The following is a 12501-nucleotide window of genomic DNA, read 5'->3' as shown; positions in this document are numbered from 1 at the left end:
ACTGCCGCATCCACTTTCGGAATTTTCACCCACTGAGATAAGGTGTCATCCTCAAAGGGGTACCTTCTCTTAGCGGCCGAAGGTAAGAACCCCCTATCCAGCTTGTCCCATTCTCGTCTGACCAGATTTTTAATGGTCTCTACCACGGGGAAAGCTTTGCGACTTCTCTGATTCAGTCCTGCAAACATGATTTCCTGGGTGGTTTTTGGCTCTTTGCTCTCTGCCACCCCCATAGTTGCACGGACTGCTTTAATTAAAGTCTCCATATTATCAGTGGAGAAACAAGGCCTTCCTTCCTCATCTGAGGAGGCTGATGATGAACTCTCTGAGCACTCACCCTCTTGTAATGAAGGGCTGGAATCGGAAATTATCTCCATGCTACTTTTCTCATGCCGTTTAATTTTAAGGGACGATTTTATTTCTTCCCTAATAACTTCCCTTAAGTCTGATACACGAAGGGGGGCCTCTTCCTCTAACGTCCGGCATATACACAACTGACATAATTTCTTTAGATAGGTGTCAGGTAGTGGCTCCGTGCATAACGCGCACTGCTTATGCTTGGACTTTGAGGTCTTTTTTCCCTATAAAAAAGCATAGTATAGGAGACAATCTGTATCAGTCAATGGCTCAATATCAAACTTACCACTGCTGATGAAACAATAGAGTACCGGTTTCTGAGGGGGTGAGATGCGACGTGACGTGCCAGAGTCCTGCTGCCCGCGTGCCACATCTCCAGTGTGAGATCTGCTGCTGCTCCTTTGCTCAGCTAATTGTCGGTGTTCGGCGTCTCCTGTAGAAGACATGTTGCCGCACACTACTCACCAAGCGCTGCCTCCTTTTCAAAGGTCCCGCGCTCTTCCTCCCGGCCTCCTCCGGAAGTCGTTCATCTACTTCCGGGTCATAAGTGCCGACGTGCTCCTGCAGCGTCGCACACGTGTGGACGACCCGGGGCGGCGCGCCTTCCCCCGGGAACGCCACCTCGACCGCTCAGCGAGCTGGTCCTTGCCAGACGAGGGGGGAGGCTGAAAACAGAACCTCCCCCGACGCTGCTTCCAGGCCCCCGACTCTGCCGTTCTCACCCGGACACCGCACAGAGGCTTGGCGGACCTGGGTAAGCGAAACCTGTAGGCTCCCGCCGTCCGGACAGGAACCCAAAACTGGAGGGCGAGGGGGGCCGCCCCTTTTTAACCTGTAGGTTCCTGTCCGGAAGGTGGGCGGATCCCCTCTCTCATTGTGGGTGCTGTCGTGGCGATAGGAAAATAAAGGGTTTTATATTTTCACCAAAATACCTGTCTTTAGCCAGGGAGGCAGGTCCTCACCCCCCTGCTTGTAACGCCACATTGCCGTCACTCAAATCTTCAGGGGTGCCGAGCGCCGCCCCCTCAGCGCTGTTTACTCATGAAATCCGGCGCCTGCGCTGTGTATCGCTGTTTGGTGCAGGCGCAGTGAGCTCTGGCCGTCTGACCTCCGATGCAGGCTTGCAGACTGCGCCTGTGCGGCGGCCCTGCTTGTGAATCCCAGCCCCGCACTCTGCATAATGCATAACACACTGCGGGGCTGGGATTCACAAGGTGGGTGGCCGCACTCGCCGCACAGGCGCAATCTGCAAGCCTGGCTGTGACGTCAGAGCTCTCTGCGCCTGCACCAAACAGCGATACACAGCGCAGGCGCCGGATTTCATGGGTAAACAGCGCTGAGGGGGCGGTGCCCGGCACCCCTGAACATTTGAGTGACGGCAATGTGGCGTTACAAGCAGGGGGGTGAGGACCTGCCTCCCTGGCTAAAGAAAGGTATTTTGGCGAAAATATAAAACCCTTTATTTTGGGAATACATGCACCTAAAACTAAAAGAGCCACCTTGTTAGAATGCAGCATTACTGCTGCACAAGGTGGCTCTTTTAGTTTATAACGGCTGGAGGGGGTGACAGTGGCCTTTTAAAGGGAATCTGTCAGCAAGTTTTGCCCACCTAATCTGAGAGCAGCATAATGTAGAGACAGAGACCCTGATTCCAGCAATATGTCACTTACTAGGCTGCTTAATGTAGTTTTAATAAAATCTCTATTTTATCAACAGATTATCCGTAGAGATGAATATGTTCGGTAAATGATTGCCGAATCCGAATGTGCCATATTCGTGCCGAATTTATGTTTGATTGTTTCCGATCATATTCGCTCATCTGTTCTCCCACTGACTCCAATCGCGTTCAGCGAATATTGTATAATTGACAATCGTAACCTGAACTGAACATTGAAATATTCGCTCATCTCTATCACTAGAGGACTGGTAAACCTGCTGCCTTGTAGTCCTCCATATTCATGGTCTTTGTATAACCCCTCCCCCACCAATCATATACACAGTGTACACAGGAAGCTGCCAATCAGTGATGTGCTCGGGGTTATACAGAGCTCAGCATTCAGGGATCCGCAGAAGATAAAACACTGATTTTACCAAAATGATATCATGCAGATGAGAAAGTGACACATCGCTGGAATCAGTGTCTCTGTCCCTACATAATGCTGCTCTCCGATGGGGTAGCAAAAAGCTGGTTACAGATTCCCTTTAAGTGATAGCAATTAATATAAAACAATAATAATGAGCAGAATTAATTTCAGCCCTCCACAGCAGTCTCAGGTGGACCCTTGGACAAATAACTTGCTCACTCCTGCTCTGCTGGCATTATTGCATACTGGCCTCTGTTCATTATGACAGATCTAATGCTACTAAGGATCTGTCTCATAGTTTGCAATGTCAGGGAATCGGTCAGAGTTTCTGCATTTTTTACAGTAATTTGCCCTATGACTAATATTCACATTGAAAATTATGTATAAGATTAAGGAAAATTAAACCAAAATACTTGAAGAGAATCTGTCAGCAGGTTTTAGCTTTGCAATCTGAGGACAGCATGAGGTAGGGGCTGAGACACTAATTTCAGTGATGTGTCACTTCTTAGGCTTTGTGCTGTAGTTTCAATACAATGAGTGTTTTATCAGCAGATTATCACTAGAGAACTACAGCTCACTTGGTCCAACTCCAACCCCACCTCTGATAAGCAGCTTACTGTCAAAATACAATGTACACAGAAAGCTGCTAATCAGGGGTGTGGGCAGCTCTATCTGAGCTCTGCTACATCTAAAAACACTGATTGTATCACAACTGCTGCACCCAGTGATCTAAGTGACACATAGCTGGAATCAGGGTATCTGCCCCTACATTATGCTGCTCTCAAATTACATAGCAAATTCTGCTGCCAGACTCCCTTTAACAGTCCTGAGCAGCACTTACTTGGAATACCGTACCATGGGTGCACAGATCTTCACTAGATTATTAGAGCTGAATAACTCGGCCGGGTCCTGTAGCAGACATATTGGATTATCTCCTTGCTGAGGAAGCATGGCAGCAGATGAGGCCTAGAGAAGAACAGAACAGCAGTCAGGGAACGCTCAGACATAGAGACCGAGCTTCTCCGCGGTGGATGGGTGACGAGGCTTCTGAGGGAACATTCACATAAAGGGATTTACTATGAATGTGCTATGTTCACACATTGCATTTTTTTCTGCAGGCATGACCTGATCTCTTGGTGGTAAAGAAGCTGCTTTAAAAAAAACAACAAAAAAAAACATTTATTGCTGTGTTTTTCACGCTGATAGTTTAGTGCCTGCTGCTCCTGAGTTTTCCAAAACCCGATATCTGCATTTTTTTGCTCTTAGGGTAAGTTCACACAGGGCGTTTTTTTCTGCAGCAAAACCTGATCATCTAGGCAGGTTTAGGTGTGGTATTTTTTGTGTTTTTTTCATGCGTTTTTTTTTCTCTTTGTGCATGCCAATAAAGTTGAGTGCACACAGAGAAAAAAAGATACATTACCTGCGGTATCCTCTTCCCCGGCATTTTCCCACGGTCCAGGGTTACCTCAGGTCAGGCTGTGAGGGAGCGCAGGGTCAGTGACGTCACCGCTAGTTACTGAGCCTGCGCCCGCTGCGTCTCCTTCATTCCCCAGTAGCTTACAGCTGGGAGCGGTCCCATTATCAGCGCTCCCGGTGTTAAGCTTTATCTCCCCCAGATACTGCGTGGGACACTCGTTATATTGGACTGCGACGGATCAGGGAGTAATACTGTTGGTTTATTATTTTATTTCTATTACAGAAGAACAGAAGATCGAGGGCTTTGTTTGGAATGGCAGAATAATAAAAAAAATGGTCAAAACTGTGTGGTGTTTTAACATTAACCCCTCATTACCCCGCTTGCCACCGCTAGAGGGCAAGTGGGAAGAGCTGGGGAAAGCACCAGAATTGGGGCATCTAATAGATGCGCCTTTTCTGGGCAGCTGCGGGCTGCTATTTTTAGGTTGGGGGGGCCCATATCAATGGCCCCTTACCAGCCTGAGAATAAAAAGCCCCCAACTGTAAGCTTTAGCAAGGCTGGTTGTCAAAAATGGGGGAGACCCTATGCTGTTTTTTTTTTAATTATTTATTTATTTTTTTAAAAAGGCATGAGGACCCCTTTATTCTTGATAACTAGCCTTGCTGAAGCTGATAGCTGGGGGTTGCAGTTGGGTTGCAGTCCCCAGCTGTGACTTTTGTCTGGCTGGTTATCAAAATTAGGGGGAACCCACTGTTTTTTATTTATTATTATTATTTATAGCGCAGGAGGGGCAGATGAAAACTCCCATCCACCGCTCCTGCTGTCACTGTCATTAGCGGCTGTAGGTGTCAGATGATGGGAGCAGTAGTCCCATCAGCTGACACCAGTGATCGAAGGTGAGTTTACACCTCCGATCACAGCTGAGCGAATTTCCTGCCAATCAGAAGCGGTGATTGCCGCGCTGTCATGCATATGACATCGTGTCAAAAACTGTATTGTCAGACCCCCCAATTCAAGTGACTGAGGATTGGGTCCGCTCTGCTGGATGACAGACTGTATGGACGCATCACGCAGCCTGCCATCTAGATGGCACATCCGGCTCTGCTTGAGGATTCTGCAGCAAATACGCTGCAAGAAAAGTCAACCTTGCGTATTTGCAGCATTTTTTTCACCATCTATTCAAGTCAATGGGTGAAAAACGCTGAAAAAACGCTGAAAGAAGTGACAAAATACTGATCACACAAAAACCCAATGTGTGTGCATGAGATTTCTGAAATCTCATAGGCTTTGCAGGTACTGTAAAAAGCAGCTGAAAATTAGCATAAAAAAGCAGCAAAAACACCCAGTGTTGAACTTACCCTTACTCATCACTTTTTCAGTCAGGGAAAAAAGTGTGTGCATGAGATTTCTGACATTCCATAGAATTTGCTGGGACTGTAAAACACAGCTAAAATTTGCATAAAAAAGTAGTAAACCCCCCCCCCTAACGTGTGAACACAGCCTTCCACCGCCTGTGACCCTAGCGGCTGCACCATCACCCCGTGTCCCGGAGACCCGCCTGTGTGTGGCCCATCCATGAGGCTGCTCCGGGGGCGCTGCTGTTATCCGTAGTGACCCGTATACCGCACCTGATCAGACACATATAGACCGCTGAGGTGTAACTACGGCTATGACACTAGGACGCTGCTGCTGCCATGGCCGTGTGACCCAGTGACCGCTCTCTGCTCCATGTGTACACGCCACAGAGCTGGACGCTACGTTAGTTCTATGGAAAGATGGCGGCTGCTCTCCGGTGTCAGCAGGTGGTTGCCCGCACCCGGTGGTACCGCAGACCTGCGCCCCTTCCCGCACTACCTGCCCGCTCAGCCGGCTCCACTGCTCCTTCCCCAACACGTTGGTTACCAGTGACGTCACCGGGCGCAGGATGATGACGTGGAACCTGGTTGGTTGGCAGTGACAGCTTTCTGTATCCAACATGGAGGGCAGGAAGAGTTCTGCAGAGCTAGGAGGACCGGCGTCCGTCAGGGAGATGATGCGGGACGGTGAGTGTGGACACGGCCGGCTTATGTGCGGGAGGAGTGCTGGCCGTACTCCTGTGTGTGTCAGCCATGTGATGGCACCGGTTACATTGTGCGCTGGTTACCTATATATTGTGATCTATGCGGTGTACCCAGGCGCCCAACACGTCTGCTGTACAGCCAGCACTCATCTTACTGGCATCATGGCAACTTTCCCACAGCAGCCATGTCACCTTGTACTGTCAGCGTCTGGTTATTGTCCAGTATGTCACCTGTATGCCTGACCGTTCTGTCCCGAGCCCTGCCTCCCGCCTGACCTCTGCGTCCCAAACCCTGCCTCGCGCCTAACCCCTGCGTCCCGAGCCCTGCCTCGCGTCTGACCCCAGCATCCCAAACCCTGCCTCGCGCCTAACCCCTGCGTCCCGAGCCCTGCCTCGCGCCCCGACCCTTGCGTCCCGAGCCCTGCCTCGCGCCCCGACCCCAGCATCCCGAGCCCTGCCACACACCCGACCCCTGCGTCCCGAGCCCTGCCTCGCGCCCCGACCCCAGCATCCCAAACCCTGCCTCGCGCCTGACCCCTGCATCCCGAGCCCTGCCACACACCCGACCCCCCGAGCCCTGCCACACACCCGACCCCTGCGTCCCGACCCCTGCGTCCCGACCCCTGCCTCGCGCCCCGACCCCTGCGTCCCGAGCCCTGCCTCGCGTCTGACCCCAGCATCCCAAACCCTGCCTCGCGCCTGACCCCTGCATCCCGAGCCCTGCCTCGCGTCTGACCCCAGCATCCCAAACCCTGCCTCGCGCCTGACCCCTGCATCCCGAGCCCTGCCTCGCGCCTGACCCCAAGATCCCAAACCCTGCCTCGCGCCTGACCCCTGCGTCCCGAGCCCTGCCTCGCATCTGACCCCAGCATCCCAAACCCTGCCTCGCGCCCCGACCCCTGCGTCCCGAGCCCTGCCTCGCGCCCCGACCCCAGCATCCCAAACCCTGCCTCGCGCCTGACCCCTGCATCCCGAGCCCTGCCACACACCCGACCCTTGCGTCCCGACCCCTGCGTCCCGAGCCCTGCCTCGCGCCCCGACCCCTGCGTCCCGAGCCCTGCCTCGCGTCTGACCCCAGCATCCCAAACCCTGCCTCGCGCCTGACCCCTGCATCCCGAGCCCTGCCTCGCGCCTGACCCCAAGATCCCAAACCCTGCCTCGCGCCTGACCCCTGCATCCCGAGCCCTGCCACACACCCGACCCCTGCGTCCCGACCCCTGCGTCCCGGGTCCTGCCTCGCGCCCTCGCGCCCCGAGCCCTGCCTCGCGCCCTTGCGCCCCGAACCGTGCCTCGCGCCCCGAGCCTGGCGTCCCGAGCCCTGCGTCCTGAGCACTGCTATGTGGCACCTTACCTCCTTGTTCCCAGCGCTGTGGAGCTAGCACTCTCCATCCCCAGCATTACTGAATGGTGCCAGACTCCCCTGTTCAGACTACCCTAAAGGGTAACTTTAATTTTAAACATTTGATTGTTTCATAGTGATTGCTGTGTGCTGCCGATTGTTGGGGGTCCGGGTCCCGATGTCCCTGTACGATTAGTGGAAACACTGCTCCGAAGTGTTCCTCCCCTGCATGAGCTGCACGTACAGAGCTGTGTACCATCTCACTACTAAGTCTTTGCGTCTGTGTGCCGCCCAGAGTGTTTGTATACGGACCCGCAGACTTACCATTGTGTCTGTGTAGCTCATGGTGGTGCTGGGGGTTGTATATCTTTTTGTTGATATTTTTCCATGAGAAATCCTTCTGTATTTCAGATTGCTACACTGATTTTCTACGTGATGACTTTGATGTCAAAACCTATACTTCCCAATCTATTCACCAGGCTGTGATCGCAGAGCAGCTGGCAAAGCTGGCGCAGGGCATCAGTCAGCTGGATAAGGAGCTGCACTTACAGGTGGGCATGGCTGTGTAGTGTGTGTGCTGCTGTGCATGTAGCTATGTTTGTGCACAGACGGACAGGCTGGGCCCGATACAGGGTTGCCTTGATGTGCTGAGTCAGACACTCCGGATTTATTAAGAATACCTCTTTGTGCTTCTTAGCACAAATCCTACTCCAGTCCCTGATTTGTGGTGTAGCGTACCAAATTTACATCTCCACCTGGTTCATCTCCAGTGTAGAAGTGAGCAGAGCCAGGCACTGTAGATGTTTAGGTCAGATGTTGTCCTACAAGGTGGCCACTTATTGCAGGTACCTGTTGGTGGAGATACTGGATTCTTCCTTCTGGAAGGAGTTGTTTTGCATACATGGGACTTATGGGGACTTTTTAATAGTTCTTAACTGGTGTTTTTTTTTCAGTAGCTTTTTGGTACAAATAGTCACTCGGAAACGCTGTACCTTCATCTTTTTAGGTGGTTGCAAGACATGAAGACCTTTTGGCACAGGCAACAGGAATGGAGTCCTTAGAAGGCAAGTTCTTGATTCTTGGTTATATTTCTACTAGATTATCTGTATATTGAATTCATTAATTTGGATGTAGCATTTTACAATAATTCTTAAAGTGAAGCTGTTTTGGAAAAGGATCCAGAATAACTTACTGTATATTTTATACATGTGTATCCCTGCTCTTTCTGTGCTGAGGAGTCCAGTGATTGAGATTGACAGTATACTTTATATGCACATATACAAGTGCTTCTCACAAAATTAGAATATTATCAAAAACTTAATTTATTTCAGTTCTTCACTGCAAAAAGTGAAACTCATACATTCTATAGTCATTACAAACAGAGTGATCTATTTCAAGTGTTTATTTCTGTTAATGTTGATGATCATGGCTTACAGCCAATGAAAACCCAAAAGTCATTGTCTCAGTAAATTGGAATAATTAATATAAAACACCTGCAAAGGCTTCCTAAGCGTTAAGAAATGTCCCTTAGGCTGCCATCACACTAGCAGTATTTGGTCAGTATTTTACATCAGTATTTGTAATCCAAAACCAGGAGTGGGTGATAAATACAGAAGTGGTGCATATGTTTCTGTTATACTTTTCCTCTAATTGTTCCATTCCTGGTTTTGGCTTACAAATACTGATGTAATATACTGACCAAATACTGCTAGTGTGACGGCAGCCTTACTCTGTTTCAGTAGGCTCCACAATCATGTGAACGCTGCTGACTTGACAGATGTCCAGAAGGCAGTCATTGACACACTCCACAAGGAAGAAGCTGGCTGTTCACAGAGTGCTGTATCCAAGCATATTAACCCTTTAACAACCGCCGATACGCCTTTTAACGGCGGCAGTTAATGCCACTTATTTCTCAGCTCCGCATTTTAACGGCGCTGAGAAATTAGGCTATAGCCTCACCCAGTGTCGGAAATTCTCTGGGGTCTCTGCTACCAGGGGAAGCTGAGACCACGGAGAACATGATTCGGGTTGGTTTTTGCCATCCCCAGTGTTGCAATCATCGGTATTCACCGAATAACAGCGACCACAAAAAAAAAAAAAAAAATCAGATTTCCCATTTATTTCTCTTTCCTCTGATATGATCTAGCACATCAGAAAAGAGAGAAATGGGGTCCCCCTTGTCCTGTCCCCCGGCCTTCGGTGTCTTCTTCCGGGAAGAAAATGGCGGGCGCATGAGATCACAGTGATCAAAAAAAAAAAGTAAATCAAACCCCCCTTTAACACCCCCTTAGGTAAAAATACTAAGTAGAAAAAAAATGTAATTTTTTCCGTTCGGTTTGGGCTAGGGTTAGGGTTGAGGCTAAGGTTAGAGCTAGGGTTAGGGTTGGGATTAAGGTTAGGACTGTGTTAGGGTTGGAGTTAGAATTGGGGGGGTTCCACTGTTCAGGTACATCAGGGGGTCTCTAAACGCGACATGGCGCCAGCCATTGATTCCAGCCAATTTTGCGTTCAAAAAGTCAAACGATGCCCCTCCCTTCTGAGCCCTGCAATGCGCCCAAACAGTGGTTTTCCTCCACATACAGGGTATCGGCATACTCAGGAGAAATTGCCCAACAAATTTTATGGTTCATGGTTCATTTTCTCTTGTTACCCTTGTGAAAGTAAAACAGCTTGGTTCCAAAGTAAATTTTTGGTGAAAAAAGTAAAATGTTAATTTTTTCATTGCACATGGCTTTAGTTTTTGTGAAGCACCTGAATGGTTATTAAACTTCTTGAATGTGGGTTTACGCACCTTGGAGGGTGCAGTGCTTAGAATTGTGTCCTTTTTGGGTATTTTCAGTTATATTTAACCCCCAAATTCACTTCAAATGTGAGGTGAGCCCTAAAAAACAAACAAACAAAAAAAAACAGTTTTCTAAATTTTGTTGGTAAATTGAGAAATCGCTGGTCAACTTTTATCCCTTATAACGTCCTAACAAAAAAATTTTTGCAAAAATCGTGATGTAAAGTAGACATGTAGGAAATGTTATTTATTAACTATTTTGTGTGACATATCTCTGATTTAAGGGCAAAAGAATTAAAAGTTTGAGAATTGCTAAATTTTCAAAATTGTTGCCAAATTTCCATTTTTTTCATAGCTAAACGCAAGTTATATCAAAGAAATTTTACCACTATCATGAAGTACAATATGTCACGGAAAAAGTGTCAGAATCAGTGAGATCCGTTGAAGCGTTCCAGAGTTATAACCTCATAAAGTTACAGTGGTCAGAATTGTAAAAATTGGCCCCGTCATTAAGGACAAAATTGGCTCTGTCAGTAAGGAGTTAATGGAAAGTTGCGTGGAAGGAAAAAGTGTTGTAGAAAAATGTGCACAAACAATAGGGATAACTGCAGCCTTGAAAGGATTGTTAGGAAAAGGCCATTCAAAAATTTGGGGGAGATTCACAAAGAGTGGGCTGCTGATGGAGTCATTGCTTCAAGAGCCACCACACACAGCTGTATCCAGGACATGGGCTACAAGTGTCACATTCCTTGTGTCAAGTCACTCATGACCAATAAACAACGCCAGAAGCGTCTTACCTGGTCTAAGGAGAAAAAGAACTGGACTGTTGCTCAGTGGTCCAAGGTGTTTTCAGACGAAAGTAAATTTTGCATTTCATTTGGAAATCAAGGTCCCAGAGTCTGGAGGAAGAGTGGAGAGGCCACAATCCAAGCTGCTTGAGATCTAATGTGAAGTTTCCACAATCAGTGATGGTTTGGGGAGCCATGTCATCTGCTGATGTAGGTCCACTGTGTTTTATCAAGACCAAAGTCAGCACAGCCGTCTATCAGGAAATTTTAGAGCACTTCATGCTTCCCTCTGCTGACAAGCTTTTTGGAGATGGAAATTTCATTCCCGAGCAGGACTTGGCACCTGTCCACACTGCCAAAAGTACAAATACCTGGTTTAAAAACAACAGCATCACTGTGCTTGATTGGTCAGCAAACTCGCCTGACCCTAACACCGCAGAGAATCTATGGAGTATTGTCACGAGGTGACTATCACGGTGTGACTCAACGTAACAGATGGTCGGTCAGCTGACAGCACAATACACATACAACGGGGATGGTATAGGTGAGAGGAAGGCCCTACCAGTAAGGAATGGGGAATGGTCACCACCTGAGCTCAAACCTGATCTGGACCCTGCACTCCCCGAACGCCCTATGCGGGTCCCCCCACCCCCACATCAGGATACCTTGTCCCTAACTGTCACCTAACTCTGCCCTGGCTAGTGCCCTAGCCAGTGACGGACACTAGCGCACCACTGCAGATAATAAACACAGGGGGAAGTGACAGACACCAAAGGGACAAGGTAACAAAAATTTCCCAATTAGCTTTCTCTGCTGCAAAGCTCCGCACAGCAGAAGAAAGACTCCAGATCAGCGAACTCAGCAGAAGCACCACTGCACCCAGAGAGCTCCTTACTCCAGCTTGGTCACTGCAGATTGCTCTAAAGGTACCTTCACACTAAACGATATCGCTAGCGATCCGTGACGTTGCAGCGTCCTGGCTAGCGATATCGTTTAGTTTGACACGCAGCAGCGATCAGGATCCTGCTGTGATATCGCTGGTCGTTGAACAAAGTTCAGAACTTTATTTGGTCGTCAGACCGGCGTGTATCGTCATGTTTGACACCAAAAGCAACGATACCAGCGATGTTTTACACTGGTAACCAGGGTAAACATTGGGTTACTAAGCGCAGGGCCGCGCTTAGTAACCCGATGTTTACCCTGGTTACCAGTGTAAAATGTAAAAAAAACAAACAGTACATACTCACCTTCGCGTCCCCCGGCGTCCGCTTCCCACACTGACTGAGCGCCGTAAAGTGAAAGTGAAAGTACAGCACAGCGGTGACGTCACCACTCTGCTGTTAGGGCCAGCGCTCAGTCAGTGCAGGAAGCGGACGCCGGGGGACACGAATGTAAGTATGTAGTGTTTGTTTTTTTTACATTTTACGCTGGTAACCAGGGTAAACATCGGGTTTACTAAGCGCGGCCCTGCGCTTAGTAACCCGATGTTTACCCTGGTTACCCAGGGACCTCGGCATCGTTGGTCGCTGGAGAGCGGTCTGTGTGACAGCTCTCCAGCGATCAAACAGCGACGCTGCAGCGATCGGCATCGTTGTCGCTATCGCTGCAGCGTCGCTTAATGTGAAGGTACCTTAACACCGACAGTCAGCTGATGCATCAGGTGACCTTTTAAAGG

The 12501-nt window shown here is 49.1% G+C and overlaps 2 protein-coding genes across 5 annotated transcripts in view; one reads left to right on the top strand and one right to left on the bottom strand.

The window, feature by feature from the left end:
* DUS4L (dihydrouridine synthase 4 like) overlaps positions 1-5879 on the bottom strand; it is a 41452-nt gene extending 35573 nt beyond the window's left edge. Inside the window, exons 1-2 of one of the 3 annotated variants that reach the window (XM_077264798.1) lie at positions 5761-5879; positions 3283-3407 (exon numbers count right to left, since the gene is read on the bottom strand). In XM_077264798.1, the coding sequence (XP_077120913.1) occupies positions 3283-3407; positions 5761-5835 (200 nt within the window). In that variant the 5' untranslated portion in view covers positions 5836-5879. Of the gene's footprint in view, positions 1-3282; positions 3408-5486 lie in introns of all 3 variants that reach the window. The other 2 variants (XM_077264797.1, XM_077264799.1) reach the window with 2 other exon arrangements.
* The window catches only part of COG5 (component of oligomeric golgi complex 5), a 413551-nt gene continuing 406816 nt past the window's right edge, over positions 5767-12501 (top strand). For both annotated transcript variants that reach the window (XM_077264784.1, XM_077264785.1), the window contains exons 1-3: positions 5767-5900; positions 7668-7807; positions 8263-8320. In XM_077264784.1, coding sequence (XP_077120899.1) covers positions 5834-5900; positions 7668-7807; positions 8263-8320 — 265 coding nt within the window. In that variant the 5' untranslated portion in view covers positions 5767-5833. The remainder of the gene's footprint in view (positions 5901-7667; positions 7808-8262; positions 8321-12501) is intronic.

The sequence above is a fragment of the Ranitomeya variabilis genome, chromosome 5, assembly GCF_051348905.1.
Source record: "Ranitomeya variabilis isolate aRanVar5 chromosome 5, aRanVar5.hap1, whole genome shotgun sequence".
Classification (NCBI taxonomy): Eukaryota; Metazoa; Chordata; class Amphibia; order Anura; family Dendrobatidae; genus Ranitomeya; species Ranitomeya variabilis.
Note: the sequence above shows the minus strand (reverse complement) of the source record. Positions and strands in the feature narration are given on the sequence as shown.